Source organism: Mustela nigripes, chromosome 11, assembly GCF_022355385.1.
Source record: "Mustela nigripes isolate SB6536 chromosome 11, MUSNIG.SB6536, whole genome shotgun sequence".
In the NCBI taxonomy this organism is placed as follows: domain Eukaryota; kingdom Metazoa; phylum Chordata; class Mammalia; order Carnivora; family Mustelidae; genus Mustela; species Mustela nigripes.
This window is the reverse complement of record NC_081567.1, coordinates 31,384,187-31,400,102: the sequence shown is the minus strand read 5'-3', so window position 1 is coordinate 31,400,102 and position 15,916 is coordinate 31,384,187. Positions and strand designations below refer to the sequence as shown.

The 15,916-nt window shown below is 49.6% G+C and overlaps 1 protein-coding gene across 1 annotated transcript in view; it reads right to left on the bottom strand.

Annotated features, from left to right (window-relative positions):
- Positions 1-15,916, bottom strand: part of GRIN2A (glutamate ionotropic receptor NMDA type subunit 2A) — a 374,525-nt gene that overhangs the window by 31,003 nt on the left and 327,606 nt on the right. The window contains exon 12 of the mRNA XM_059415335.1: positions 7,784-7,971. Within this exon, the coding sequence (XP_059271318.1) occupies positions 7,784-7,971 (188 nt within the window). The remainder of the gene's footprint in view (positions 1-7,783; positions 7,972-15,916) is intronic.

Sequence of the window (15,916 nt, the reverse complement as noted above, 5' to 3'; positions counted from 1 at the left end):
CCCTCCTAGAACATCGTGTTACCCAGACAAGGCAAAACCGATGTTGGGCCACAGGAGCAGGCAGAGTAAACCGTGGAAGGCGGCGCCTGCTTGTTCGCTCATCAGTGAGTTCCCTGTGAGCACCTACTGTGTGCCAAGCTCGGCTGCGACTCCTATGGGAGACAAAAGGCAACAAAAATAGGCCTGACAGTGTCTGCCCTCCAGGGACTGAGAACGCAGTGCCCCTCGCTGGGGAGGCCGGCCGTGAGCAGGCATCGAACACGTGCTCAACACTGGGCTCGTCTCTCCGCGTTCGTTTCCACGTTTCATCCCCAAACCACTCCGATGTAGGGATCAGAAAACTGGAATTCAGAGAAATTAATTCGCCTGAGATCATGCAGATAGGACTCTGCAGAACCTTCCATCTCGCCCCTCCACTGGCCTTGCTTTGCTGAAGGCCACAGAGCACCGAGCTCGGAGCTGAAAGGGTTTACAGCTGATAAACGTTACCTACTTTAGAGCTGTGGTCTTTAAGGAATCTTAAAGGGAGATGCACAGACTGAAGGATAGGTCCAGTACCAAATCGGGAAAAGGGCTTAGGAGAAGGAATTTTTTCTTTCTTTCTTTTTTTTTTTTTTAAAGAGATTTTTTAACAGATCTATGTCCAGTGCAGAGCCCCATGTGCGGTGCGATGTCACGACCCTGAGATGACGACCTGAGCCAAAACCAAGAGTTAGATGCTTAACCGACGGAGCCACCCAGGGGCCCAGGAATTTCATTTCTAAAGGGAGTTGCATGGAAGATTCCAGGCTTATCTTGCTCCTCTGAGAAAACTTCAAACGGTGGAATTGCCGACAATATAGAAAGCTGAATGAGGGGAAACATTTAGGAGCGCCCCACCCCCACCCCCCAGTGAGCTCCTTGACCAGTGCTACCCATGCATTCCTAAGCCAGCCTAAGAAGATAGGCTGCGAAGTCCACTTAGGGATGAGCCCACCCTCAGAGTGGGGGCACAGGCGGTCATCACCACCCAAGCTGCGGGGGTGTCCAGTTCTCCCCGAGACTCAGACACGAGCCCGAAGATATTAAGCTTAAGGCAGGGAGGAAGATATTAGCAACCCATGCAGCAGCTCCAAGCAATTTATGAGAATTCTAATGAGATACACAGAACTTCTGTAATCACTCTACTCTGGCCGGCAGCGTGGGGTCCCTCACCAGCCCAGCCGTCCTGCTTGCTCCAGGGAGACATGGCAGCCAACAAAGCAATCAGGAACAGTTCACACTGACCCACTTGGAAGCAGGGAGTGGGCTTCTCCACGGACTCCCCTCCAGCACGCCCCGCTCCACGATCGGTGAGCATAAGCGTTGCTAATCCTGGAGCCGTGGTTTCCAAAGTCCTTGAGTCCTACTGCAGAAAGGGCCTTATACGTACAAGAGCAGAGCTGCAGAGTGGTCCCGTCCACTGTGTTATCGATCTGGGTGAGTCTTTACAACAATTACATGCAAAGTTGCAGTGCAAATGGCCAGAGGGGCCCCCAGGGACCTATCCAGCTGAAATGACATATATGGTATCTTTCAGATATTTCGCATATGCTGTCATACTACTCAAACAGGATATAACCGGGGTCACTAACTAGTTTTGAACGGGGCGCGTCTCGGCAAGAGGGTTTGGGCGAGTCGCCCTATTCCTACGACGTTAGCAGCAGAATGCGGGCGTATGGTACGTTATAAAGATATATGATACATACATACATTTGATTGGATTTGTTCCGTGAATTCAGATGAGCTACCAGGGGCAAGTAATGTATTTCTGTGTTTAAAAATAAACCAACAACCACGAAAACCGGGCAGAGTACAAAGAAGAAGATTAAATGCCTCTCAGGGCTAGAGCGTATTATTTATAGCTAAGGTGATCTGGCCACTAGCAACCAAGACTTTTTTTCCCCAGAGCATGGTTTAATGGAAAGACGATCAGAACTGGCGTTACGTGAGCTGTAAAAACCCATACAAGGGGGCACCTGGGTGGGTCAGTGGGTTAAGCCTCTGCCTTTGGCTCATGATCTCAGGGTCCTGGGACAGAGCCCCGTGTCGGGCTCTCTGCTCAGCAGGAAGCCTGCTTCCTCCTCTCTCTCTCTGCCTACTTGTGGTCTCTGTCAAATAAATAAAACCTTAAAAAAAAAAATACCCATACAGGGTGACATCCGTAGACTGGCAGCTTCAGCATCCCCTAGAGCTTGTTAGAAATGCAGAAACTCTTCTACGGCCGTACTACCCTGAACACGCCCGATCTCCTCTGATCTCAGAAACTAAGCAGGGTCGGGCCTGGTTAGTACTTGGATGGGAGAAATGCAGAAACTTGGGCTCCCCCACTCCAGAGGGACTGGAACAGAAGCTGGCGGTGGACACGATCCCCTCCGTTTATACCAAAGTTTGTGAAAGCTCTGCTGTAGCTCACTTAACCCAATGGAACCTCATTTTTCTGCTCTGCAACATGGAGACAGTAAGATGTACCCCAGAATACCGTACGAAGGTGTTGCTAAGAACATTTATGAGTTACTTGGCATCATGCCGGGCCATTGAGTATGGGTACAAAAGCAATGGTTTCCTTCCTTTTCCTCAGCATCACTTGATGCTGAATGTTATTATACAACCTTGTTCTCAGTATCTTTTTGCTGGCCTCTACACACCAAAAGGGCTTTAACCTCTATGATCTTTCTTCTGTCTCTTCAAATCCCAGGATCACATTTTTTTTTTTAAAGATTTATTTATTTGACAGAGAGAGATTACAAGTAGGCAGAGAGGCAGGCAGAGAGAGGAGGAAGCAGGCTCCCTGCTGAGCAGAGAGCCCGATGCGGGACTCGATCCCAGGACCCTGAGATCATGACCTGAGCCGAAGGCAGCGGCTTAACCCACTGAGCCACCCAGGCGCCCCCCGGGATCACATTTTTAAAAAACTACAAAATCCTTGAGATTGATGGGACCTAACAGATCTCATTTAACCTCTCCTCTGAAGCCAGAAATGCCATTTTTTTTAGGTCCCAGACTGACTCATCTCTGTGTTCTTCATCAAGTGTCACCTCTTAGGTGCCCAGGACATACCCGGTACTCAAGATAGATTGGCTGGTTTCTGGATGAATGAATGAATGATGCCATACGAACTCTAGCCCAGTCTCTTTTCCATTGAACTCTTACTATCATTTTCCTCATGAGCTGTTCTGCCTTTTCATCTTCCATTAAAACCCCCTATATCCCACGTTTCTTCCTTTTTTTAAAAAAAGATTTTATTTATTTACTTGACAGAGATCACAAGTAGGCAGCGAGGCAGGCAGAGAGGAGACCTACTCTGCCTTTTCTCTTTCCATTAAAACTCCCTATATCGCATATTTCTTTTGGACTCCTCTCTCACCTACCCAAGACACCTAAGAATATCTATTTGTATGTATATACGAATTCATATATATAAATTATTATAAATATGTTATTTTGAGATGAGCTATTTAAAGGTCATACATTGCCAACCAACAGGACTGCAAATTCCTTGAAGGAGAGAGTAAAAAGACCACGACATCCCCCTCTTGGAACATCAGTGCCTAGAAAAGTATGTTTCTCAGTAAATACTGGATTCTGACACTCAATGCTGAAGAGTATCCATGAGTGTGGTTACTGAGGTACTGAGAACCAGAGATCCCCACAGTGCCCTCCATGGTCTCAGAAAGGACACAACAGTTAGGAAAAGGTAAGGTCAGGTCTTACTGGGATCCTGTGTGCCTCTTAAGGGAAATCACCAGTCCTTTTCCTAGGGAAATGCCTGGCGGGCTTCATGTAAGAGGTTCCTCCCATAACCAAACACTCCACTTAAAGGTTATATTTACACAGCTCATTAGGAAAATTTTTTACACTTTTGACACTCATTAGACTCGTAATCGTCCACCAAAGCTACTCTATAACAAGAGATAAACACTCCATTCTGGAGGATGAATAATAATGAGGTACTGCTTAGCACTGTGCTTTTTACAGGTCTAATTTTAGAGCATAATTAATCCTGCTGAAGCTGCGTAAGATAAGTGAAATATTGATGCAGCTGTATTAATTCATGTATTTACTCCTAGAGAGACATTCAGAATTGGACATGGCTTTCCGGAAAGATTAACTTAAGATGCCCCCTGGAGCAACGTCATTTTCTCTCCCAAGTCTTTGCTTCCAGATGGTTTCTAAAGATGAAGCTGAGAAGACATGTCTCCCAATCCCTACAGTGCGACCAGGGAAGCAATGAGCGAGTGCTGAAGATATGTGTAAGAATCTAGGTGCTCTGCTAGTACAAGGAACGCACTTCTGGACTATCGGGGGCCTTTACTTTGTATTTTTTTATTTGCCACAAAGAGGCAAATAAAAATTCTGCCCAGCAAAATAAAGCTTGTTTCCATGATACTTTTATCACCAACACAACACTAAGTAGGCTCTGCTGAACACTGGAGTTGTGGTTGAACAATGACGAGGTTGAGGTGGAGAATGGTAACGATGAAGACGGAGGTGATGATGATGGTGATGGTGATGCTGCTACTGCTGAAAATGGTGATAATGATGGCAGTGATGATGGTGGTGGTGATGATGGTGCTGGTGATAAAGATGGAGATGGTGGTGGTGGTAGTGATGGTGGTGATGGTGGTGGTGCTGGTGATCACGATGAAGATGGTGATCACGATGGTGGTGATGCTGATGATGCTGGTGATGATGATGGTGATCACAGTGATGGTGATGATAATGGTGATGATGAAGATGGTAGTGATGATGAAGATGGTGATAATGGTAGTGATGGTGGTGATGGTAGTGGTGCTGATGGTGCTGGTGATGTTGATGGTGATGGCGGTGATGTTGATGAAGATGGTGATAATAATGGTAGAGATGGTGGAGATGATGGAACTGGTGCTAATGGTACTGGTGATAATGATGTTGATGTTGATGGTGGTGGTGATGATGGTAGTGGTGATGATGGTGATGAAGATGTTGGCCAAGACGATGCTGGTGGTAATGGTGGTGATGATGATGATAGTGGTGATGATGGTGATGCTGATGGTGGTATTAATGGTGATGATGGTGATAGTGTTGGTGATCATGCCACGATGATAATGATGGTGATGGTCATGCTAACGATGATGGGAGATGACCGTCATAGCCAACATTTATTAAACCGTTTCTATTTTCAGTTGCTGTGCTTAGCTCAGCTCTTTCCATGTATCCTCTCATTTCATCCTGGCACGAACCTTATCAGGTAACTATTTCTGCATACGCTCATTTACCAGTAAGTCAACAGAGGCTAAGAAAGATTACCCCCTTCATAGACGTATCTCTCAGTGGGACAATAGATTTAGTTCAGATAGACACTAAATTACTCCTTCCTAGAGGATCTATGTAGCCAACTTCCATAGGCAACCTAGGGAATTAATTGAAGCAGTTTTACATAATTGACCCACTTCCAGAGTAAGGCCCCTGCAGGAGAGGCTCTGCCATTTACTAGCAAGCCCTCTGCGCTTCCGTTTCCTCCTCTGTAAAATGTGCAGAAGCAACACTGCACTTCATAAAGTTATTACGAATAATAAAGAATCCCAGTAATATATCCAGTATGGGGACTGGCCTATCCTTCTCCCTAAATATGTTGCTGTTCCCGAGCAGATGCTGTCAGAATAAGAGCCAGGAGCCCCAGGAGGAGGAGAGTTAGAACTCACTTATTTGACAGCTGTCCACCATGTTTAAAATTGTCCTGTCAAATGAAATCTCTCTCGACCCCCCTGTTCATCCGAACATGTGTTTTTGCACTCAGTCCTTTAACGGCCGGTTATCAGATCAGGACAAGTTCAGGATTTTGTGATACCTACTGATGGAAACAAGACTCTCATTCGTTGACTAGTTCAACGGGACTTGGGCAACCAGCCTGGCAGGTGGAGGAAATGGTCCCAACTCTTAGCCCCTCGCGGTGTCCACACCCCTTGTCCTTTAACTCCAAACCCCTCCCATAAAAGGCAGAGCACACTCTGATCTCTTGACCCTGGGCTGGGCCATCTGACTTGCTTTAGCCAGAAGGGTGTTGGGAGATGTGACCTCGGCAAAGCAGAGATTCGAAACGCACACGTACAGTTGGGTCTCCTCCTCTGTGCCTGGGACACAGGCAAGAAAAGAACTTCTCCCAGGAAGCTCCTGCCCTTTGGGCCTGAGCCCCAGAATAAACGCATACGGAGCAGACAGCGCACTGGATCCCCAGGGGCACAGCGGGGCCCAGAGCCACCAAGGCCACCGCAGCCTGACACACAGCTCCTCCACACCACCTGCCCTCCCACAAGCAAAATAAACGCCTAGTGGGGTACGCCTCTCAGATTTCACAGCCAGAGCTGACCGACGCAGCCACAAATCACTCTTACACAACAGAGAACATGGCTCAGGATCAGAAGAAGGTACAAATGCCCTGTGGGGAGTTCGGAGGATCAGATGTTCTTATTTGGGAGTTAAATATAAAACACATTTAGATGTTTTGATGGCACTCTGAGCATCAAGGGCTTCATTCTGGGAGCTGAGAGAGAAGGAAAAGTTGCAAGGAAATATGCACCTCGTTCAAATTCCTACCACACTGTACAGGAACGTCTGGGCCTTTCAGTGTTGCATCCGACCGCAGCAGCTGCCGGATCTCCTCTCCGGGCTCCAGGAGGGACGGCCTATTGGGCAACCATCTCTGAATGTGACCTCCAGCTGTCCTTGAATGCAGCGTCTGCCCTGGGCTTGAGCTTTGGTAGCCCACTCACACTTACTCACGTTCTCAGGGTTAACCTACCATCTGTGCTGGCTTTGCTTTTCCTGCCTCAGTGTCGGCAATTCGGAGGGAAACCAACAGGCCATTCGAGCCAGGACAGGAGCCTGAACACCACGTCATGGAACTCCAGGCACTGAGATCAACTAGGAACTGGAGGGCAATGGTGCTGGAGACATAGTCTGCCCTATCCCCAATACCGATCCATAAACGCCATAGTCCCCACAAACTAGAAGACCCGTGGGGGTGGAAATGCTCTTGTGGCAGGAGAAGCAGGCAGACTGTAGTGGAAAGCCACGGGATTCCTGCTCATATTCCTTTTCTAGAGATCGCCTCTCCTTCACTCCTGACAGGTCCAGGAAAGAGTCTTTGGTTCACAAGGCATCAGGAACCGTCCTACTGGAATTTGAAATTTAGAACTTAGAGAACAGAGTTTAGGACCGGAGCCTAGTCGTGTGACGTCATGATTTCTCTACCCCAGGGCTACCAACACCGGGGGGTCAGAGAATTCTGTGTTTTGAGATAAGGGGGCCGTCCTGGGCATTAAAAGATGTTGGCCAGCATCCCTGACCTCTCCCTACCCAATGCCGGTAGCAAACAGCCTCCCAAGCATGATAATTGAAGGTGTCTCCAGACAGAGCCAAGTGCCCCCCTGGGGACAAAACGGCCACTGCTGAGAACTGCTGCTCTAGGACAGGACCTGCGCATTGCTGCTGTCAAGCCCCAAGGATTGCTCCCGCTCCTGATTTTTCTCCTAAACCTATCTGCTCAACGCTTCCTAAATTCACTGAGATAGACACTTCTGCATCCTTAAAATAAGTTTCTTTTGAAAACTTCGTTGTCTAAAATTGGTCTCCATTATAAGCAGCCTAAAAAACCATGGTATCACGTGAGAGGCACCCAATAAATAGTGAGTCAAGGCAGGACACGAAGACCCGTGGAAAATCGAGAGAGAGTGCAAGGGTGTCGGGTCCCCTGGAAGTCAGCGGGGGTCCCCCGCGGGCTTACCATCACCCACAAACTGGAGCAGGGCCAGGTCAATCTGCCTCTTCCAAGGCGAGCCCTTCTGGAGGGCGATTCCGTAACCAGTGGTGGCAAAGATGTACCCACTGCCGATGGTCACGAGCTTACAGCCTTCATCCCTGCCAGCCTTGTAATTCAAGACCGCCGCATCGTAGATGAAAGCATCCAGTTTCCTGCAATGACCAAAAAAAAAAAAAAAAGAAAAAAATAGGGAGTCAGGTGGACAGCAGGGTACCATTTTGGGGCCCAGCTCCCGAGGCCCGATCTAGAACCACACACTTTCTTTCACACTTTTACAGGGTGACTCATGGCCGTCCCATGCCCTCGTCATCAAAGGATCTATTTTTAATGACGAGATAAAAGCCAGAACCTTTTCTCTCCAAGTTGCAAGAGGCAGCTAAATAAAGACATGAAGAATCCTAATGCCCAAGTGAGTAAACAGTTGAGTTTGCTGGTCTGCTCCGTGTTTGCCCTTAGCACTCCCAACAGTGGAGGACGGCGGCCTACTTAGAAAGGTTTGCATCAGACCAAAATAAAGGTACAGGCGAGTTTGGTGGAGGGTGCGGGAAGAGAGAGTGAGCGCAGAGGAATGATGTCCTTCTCCCAACGGAAACATGTTTACGATCGACTTACATTACAAGAAATACTACATCATAATTTTAGAAACCCAAATAATATGGAACATATCAAAACCACAATTAAAATTTAAATTGCCTCATAATTCCATAATTCAGAGGCAATCTCTGCTAACACACCGGGGAAGAGCCTTCCAAGTTTCTTATTCACGCACGCGTGCACAACACACACACCCCTTTTAGAACTGGGGTTGGCACACTTTTTCCGTAAGGACAAGAGAATCGTATAAACTCTGTGGGCCATACGGTCTGTATCACAGCTCCTCTGCTCTGCTGCTGGGTCAGCCCAGATTCAGGTGTTGCAGCCCTAGCCCCCGGCCCCTCAGAATAGGATTTTATTTGGAGATCGGGTCACTGCAGATGTCATTAGCGAACGTGAGGTCACACGGGGGGAGGGGTCTCCAACCCAATGTGACTGATGTTCTCATTTTTTATGATGAAAAAAAAGGGAGACTTGACCACGGATGGACACAACGCAGGGAGACCACTACCACCGTGAAGGCTGGACTTCACATGGCCACCAGCCAAGCAACTACCGGAAGCTGCGAGACTAGACCGGAACAGAGGCTGCCCTCGTGCCTTCCCAGCATGCAGAGCCCTGCTGTTACCTTCCTCTCAGACTCCCAGCCTCCAGAACCACGAGACTGGAAATTTCCATTGCATAAGCCTCCCCCGATTGTGGTAGTTTATTACTATAGACCTAGGAAATGCATACAGAGCACAGACGCAGCCCCCAAGAACCCATGAATGAATGAACTGAGCTCTGTGCCCCTAAGAGGTTATTTACAAACACACACGGGCCCGTGGGCCACACCAAGTCCTTGTTTCAATCCCCCAAGCCTTCTCTGCTTGTTCCAGACCACACACAGTGAATGTCGTCCATGTCCAGAAACAGAGTGGTTTTCTCCCCACTTTGTTGATGTGTTTATTTTTTATTTATGTATTATGTGTGTGTAATAAAGTGTGGGATAAATTCTTACACATGTGTGCGTCCTGGAAATCACCATGCAGAATAAGGCATCGAGCGTTACGATCTCAGAAGTCCCGCATGGCCTTTCCCGGTCCTCACGCCCAAAAGGCAAGCATCAAATCATCCCCTGAAGGCATGGCTGTGACTCAGTCATGACCAAGGTCACTATCAGTGGGCCTGAGTACTGCTTCCAACCTCCAGAGTTATTTCGAAAGGCTAAAGTGATCATCCTGGCACGTGGGGATGGATGGCTCCGAGCTAGGTAGGGACAGGGTGCGGACGACCTAAAGGAGGCAGGAAAGCTAAAACGGAGATTACTCAGTGTCCTGGTACTTTCTCAACGTTACAGCTTTGCTTTCTTTAACAAGAACACATAAAACAGCGAAGCGAAGAAAAATGTAAGTGGCAGGGAGAGGAGGTAAAATGTTGCATCCTTTCGGAGACAGCTGCCGAAGGCCTCCCGATGGGAACAAAACTATTTGGAATGTTTATGGCTACATGCGTCATTTTCATTTTTTGTGTCTGTGATGGTGAGAGGTGGGACAAGACTCCAAGGCCCATCTCACCAACACAGAGCCTCTGCAGCCTTTCTCCCGAGGCCGGAGCCCTGGAGGCTTGGGGTTATCCTGGGAGAGTATTAAAAGGAGATCAGATCGTCCAGGCGGAAGGGGAAGGAAACGAAACCTCCTGAATGGTGCTGGTAAACCAGAATGGACAACAGCCTTCTGGACAGCCAGCAACGCCGGGAGCCGTGGAAATGCGGAATGGGGAGCTGAAAGCAGTTTGTGCATGACGGCGGGGCCTGCGTGACAGGAGCAGTTGGGGGAGCGGGTAGAGGGGATCTGGTTTCTACTCTAGATCTGGACGATGGTGGGACCTCGGGAAAAGTCCCTTCCTTCTCTCGAATGGCAACTTCATCATCATCTGGGTGATGAAGTGATCACCGCGGGCCCACTGCGAATCTCACCCAGCTGTGCAACTCGGATATCGCAAGCCAGCAGTCACCTTCTGTGACTATCCACAGGGAAACTGAGGCTCTTTGTTTCCCAAAGACTTCGGGGCACGGATGGTCTGAAGCTTAGGTACTTGCAACATCAGTACCTCAACGTATCCACGTTGCTAGGGAGATGCTGGGAGTCTGGGTTTACAGAGACCTTTCCACTCCCTTCTCCTCGTTCCTCAAAAAAATAAACTAATACACATGAACACGTGCACAGAGACCTTTCCCTCTCCCGTCAACCCACCAGCCACGGAGGCATTTCTGGGATGGAATTCTAAACCTGCGCCCACAACGGCACCAGCACTGCCCAGCCCTGCCTTACGTCCGTATCTACAGCCAGGCGCTGATTTCTGCACATCATTACCATATCTCCTGACAAAATACACGTGAGCTGAGATACAGCCAGATGAGCTGAAAGAAAAAAGCAAGTTTTCTCCGGGAGCCAAGTTTACAAAGGTGAGGAAGGCCGTCACCAAAGACACGAGTGAAGCAATTACACAGGTGTGCCTGGGGTGGGCTGGTGGCCAGGAAGCGCCACTAGTGCGTCAGCCCTCCATGGGCTGACTCTGGTCTTGGGGCCGCATCAGAACCAAAATGAGGACAGTTCATGACGGAAAACCTCGGGGCCATGGGATAGGGGTTTCTCTCCCTCATCAATGATTGTAGAGAGCTCCAAGTGCATGTTCAGAAACATCCCGGGGCTTACACAGCACCCTCTGATAGACATGGCTTGGCTGCACAGTGCTTTCCAAACGAGGGTCCAGTAGGGAGACATACAATTGTTATTATAAATATTTTCCTATGTTGTCTCTGAGCAGAGGAGGCCCCACGAGGCAGCCCGAAGGTCCTCGGTATGGCTTCTGAATTCTGTACTGCTAGACTCCGTCTCGCGGAGCTTTCTGGAAGAAATGCTCTGTATCTATGCTAATACGGTTATCACACACTTGAAATGTGGTTAGTGCAAATGGGGGAACTGAGGTTTTAATTTTATTTCATCGCATTCATTTAGATTCTGACATAAATGGTCACACGTGGCTAGTGGCTCCTTAAGCAGATAGCAGCTGGGAAGGCTCGGGGGGTGGGGTGGGGGGTAGGGCTCTGAGTCTCCTCGCGCTCTGACTCCAAAAGATCTACCTGCTCTTTTCAACTGGAAGAACAATGTCCCCCTCGTTAAAGAAAAAACTAAGACTGGCTGATGTCCTCCACAGAGGGCCCTGGTGTCCTCAACAGGGGGCTCTGTGGTCAAAGGCTTGGAGCAAGGAGCCTGTGTTTCTGAGCCCCCGTCTTCTCTCTGCAAAGTGGGGCAGAGCATCTCTGCCCTCAGAGGGGGTGAAGAGACGTTATATAAGTAAGACGTGAGCACAAGCCTGGAACGAAACAAATGCTCAAAACACACGGACGCGGTCTGCTGAGCTCAGATTTTATGGCAGTGCTCACGGCATTTGCCACGACGTTCTACGCATGCTCTGTGACCCATTATCTCATCCCACTGGCTGTGCCACCGCCATCCCGACCGCCGGATGAGGAAACTGAGTCACCAAGTGATCATGGGATGCAACGCTACCACCGAGCTTATAGGGGTCACTGTCATATCTGGACTTCCACAGTCTGATGCCAGTGGCCATGACCGCTGTGACCATGACGTCCATGATGCTTATGGGGATAAACAAAGGGAACTCTGTCTATTGCTTAGGAAATTCAGACCGGGGGTTACAGCTCTAAGTCAAGCCCAGTGAAATGAAAGAAGGCGGCTGGATGAGAACAGAGACGCCGGGTTTGAAGAGCTTTGATGGGTCATTCAGCTTTGTCTCCTTCCCAACAGGTGCATGCACAGCCCTGGGCGGTCCAGAGGCACCCCTGCAGAGACCTTCTCTTGCCCCCAGCACATCCTACACCTGCCTTCAAGAGACCCTGAGGCATAGACAGCCATAGCTTCTTGTTGAGGGTGGAGGGTAGGGAGGAGAAATGAAAGTCCCATGCAGACCACAGGCATCCAGGGGCCTGGAGCTGAGCTCGCAAGAGACAGGGATGCTTCGGGCTGCAGTGCGGAAATAGACGGCCCCTCCCACCCCGGTTTGCAGCACCCGGGATGACAGGAGGGCCCTGCAGGAGAGGGAGCCTCGGAGCTCACAGCAGTCGGCTGGAAGCTCAGGGCTCCCAGGTTAAGGAAGCCGGTTCTGCTTCTCTGCTCCGAGTGTCCTGCTCCTGCTTTTCAAGAGGACACCGTCTTTGTCCCCAGCTTCCCAGCTCCTGCCCGTGTCCCATGGCTGTCCCTGGCTGAAAGCTTCTCCCACGGGCCAGGGGAAGCTCAAAGGAGGGGGCTGTGAGAGCAGTGATGGGGACAGAGGGCCTACCCGGGCCCCTTCTCTGCCTCCGCTCCCCACAGAAGGGGGACTCTCCTCTCCAAACATCCATGACAAATGAGAGGACACCTCAGCTCCCCCGCCTCAGGGCTGGGACAGAACCAGAGACGGAAAGGGAGCCGTGCCCTGCTGTGCTGTGCCAGGGACAAGACCTGCCTACAGCCCCCCGCGGGCGCCGTGGAGGTGCCGTGGGTGCCATCACACTCCCTGCCACCTGTCACAGGCAGTCCTCAAGGAAAGCAAAGGATTAAAAACGACAGTAATTCAGCAGGAGAGGGGGAAATCAAATCTGTCTGCAAACGTGCGGAGAAGCCAAGTACGGGGGATGGAGGAATCAGAGTCACGGGCGCCCCATGCGACGTTAACCCCGCGGTTTTTTGCTGGAGTTTTCGACAGCTCTCACGAGCTGCACCAGCTTTCCCCGGTGTCGGTCTGACCCTGTCACTTCAGTTGGTCTCTCGTGTACCTGTGTGATGGCCTGAAAGTTCACTCACAACCCCAAGGCAGTCTGAGGGTGAACCAGCCATCGCCCTGCATGAGGGCCGGCTGGGGCCTGGAGTCCAGGCATGGCCCCCTTCACGGGAAAGGGACGTGTATCCTGGGGCAGCTTGACATTTCCTAATCAAAAGTTTCCGGTTTTAGCTCATCATCTCCTTATGCATGTTTTCAGATGCTCTCTGGGGGGTCTCCGCACATTTAAAGGCTAATTATATAGTTAAAGTTAATTATTCATTCATTAACATTCAAGAAGCCTTTAACAAGACACTGACTTGTTCTGATGAATTAATGAAACTGGAGTGTGGACGAGCATGTGTGCGTGCGTGCGTGTGCGTGTGCGTGTGTGTGCGCGCGCGCACGCTTGTGTCTAAAGTGTCTATGGTCTAAAGTGTTATGAAAATTAAATCTCTTTTTGATGATAAGTGAACATAGTTTTCGAGGTCCCATCAGAGCCTTGTGGAGAAGGGAACAGCTTCAGCCAGCAATTTAAACCAATCAGCACGATGGGGCAACACTGGAGGGGGCTCGTGTCACTCTGTCGGCTCCGTGAAGGAGCTCCGGTCCTGGGACCTCTGTGAGTTTCGGTTCTCTCAGCTTTAAGACGGGGAACTGACACCTCTCTCCCGCGGGGACTAGGGGGGTGGGGAGGTGGCTGCTAGGTGGGTAAAGATGGAAGTATGACATCATCACTCACAGAAGCCGGGACCCTGTAGACCTGCCACCAGGCCCCAGGTACAAGGCTGTTAAGGGGTGGAGAGCATTCACTGACCCAATAAGGGGTACCACTGAGGCATGACAACCTTAGGAAGTGCCCGCCTGGGGAGGGGACAGCGTGCGCAGAGACCGTACCTGCCGCCAGCACGGGATGGCCTAAGTCTGGCTGTAGGAGAATGGTCTGGAGTCACATTTGGACTCCGAGTTCGTGGACACAGCCGTAAAATCATGGACAAGGATGCGTTTGGGGTTTTAGTTTTTGTTTCACAAACACCCTTAAGCTAAGCTAATTCTTAAATCGATGTCTCCCGTGGCCTAAATAGTGTCCAGCATTTTTTGGAAACCGTGTTCACTGGGACAGATTCCTTCGTATTTGAATTTTATGAGGATCTGACTCACTGATCAGCGTCAGGGCCACAACAAAATTTACTAGTTGATAGCTGCTGCCATTCGGAGTTTCTTGCGTGGTTATTATTTCCACCACGTTCCGTTCTCCTGGGTCAGAACGGTGTAGAGACCCCAACTGGCTGAGGAAGACTGGGGTCACCTAGGGATTTTTAGTCAATAACCAGTTTCACCCTGTGTGCTTTTAATTGTTGTCAGTTTAATTTGCATCGATCACGTCCACTGGTAATAGTCGCTGTGAACTGGGTTTAGAAAAGACCAATGATTGGGCCTCTGCTTTCGGCTCAGGTCATGATCTCAGGGTCCGGGGATCGAGCCCCACATCGGGTTCTCTGCTCAGCAGCGAGCCTGCTCCCCCCCTCTCTCTGCCTGCCTCTCTGCCTACTTGTGATCTCTGTCAAATAAAATCTTAAAAAAAAAAAAGACCGATGGTTAATATTATTTTTTCACTGAGAACCTTCTTAGTGAGACAGAGAAAGGCAGAGAAGAAGGGAGACAGAGATACGGATGGAAACAGGCACCAAGCAAAACAGGAGGACAGAGAGAAAGAACGAGAAAAGAGGGAGTCAGAAAGAGAGATGGGGAAGGTGAGTCAGAAGGACACACACAGTAAGAAATAAGAAAGGGGAGATGGACTTCATGGAGAGAGAGAGAGAGAACACGAAAGCCAACATGGGACACACCGTGCACCCTTTGCCTATGGAGTCATAACCTCAAAAGTAAGAGACAGTTTTAAAAAAATAGAGCAAATCCCTGCTTTGTTTCTGTTAAGTTTAACACTGGACCCAAACAAATCGTGTCGAAGGAGTTGGTAGCTTGTGTAACGCTGTCCTTCACTTTTTCAGAATAAGGAAACGGAGGCCCCAAGATCTCTACCAATGTCGGATGAGTCTGCGTCTCTCAATAACCTTTGATTTCCCCACCTGCCCGGAAGGAAGCAGTCTCTCCTGCGTGGCTGCGCCCTGGCTGCAGGAAGTAACGGCTATGCATTTGGTGAATTGTTAAGCACTAGGCAAATGCGATTTTCCTTCACCCTACAACCCGTTCAGTCATTGGGAAAGTACTGATTCCTCCTGGAACATCAGTCTTTTCTACAGAGTTCCCTAGATGACACTCTTCAAGGTTGGGACCATGCTAACCATTCTACTGAGGATTCCATGGTCTATGATAAAGAATGCTCAAGGGGCGCCTGGGTGGCTCAGTGGGTTAAGCCTCTGCCTTCGCCTCAGGTCATGATCCCAGGGTCCTGGGATCGAGTCCCACATCAGGCTCTCTGCTCATAGGGGAGCCTGCTTTCTCCTTTCTCTCTGCCTGCCTCTCTGCCTACTTGTGATCGGTCTGTCAAATAAATAAATAAAAATCTTAAAAAAAAAAAGAATGCTCAAAAATGTTTGTTCAGGGCGCCTGGGTGGCTCAGTGGGTTAAGCCGCTGCCTTCGGCTCAGGTCATGATCTCAGGGTCCTGGGATCGTGTCCCGCATCGGGCTCTCTGCTCAGCAGGGAGCCTGCTTCCTTCTCTCTCTCTCTCTCTGCC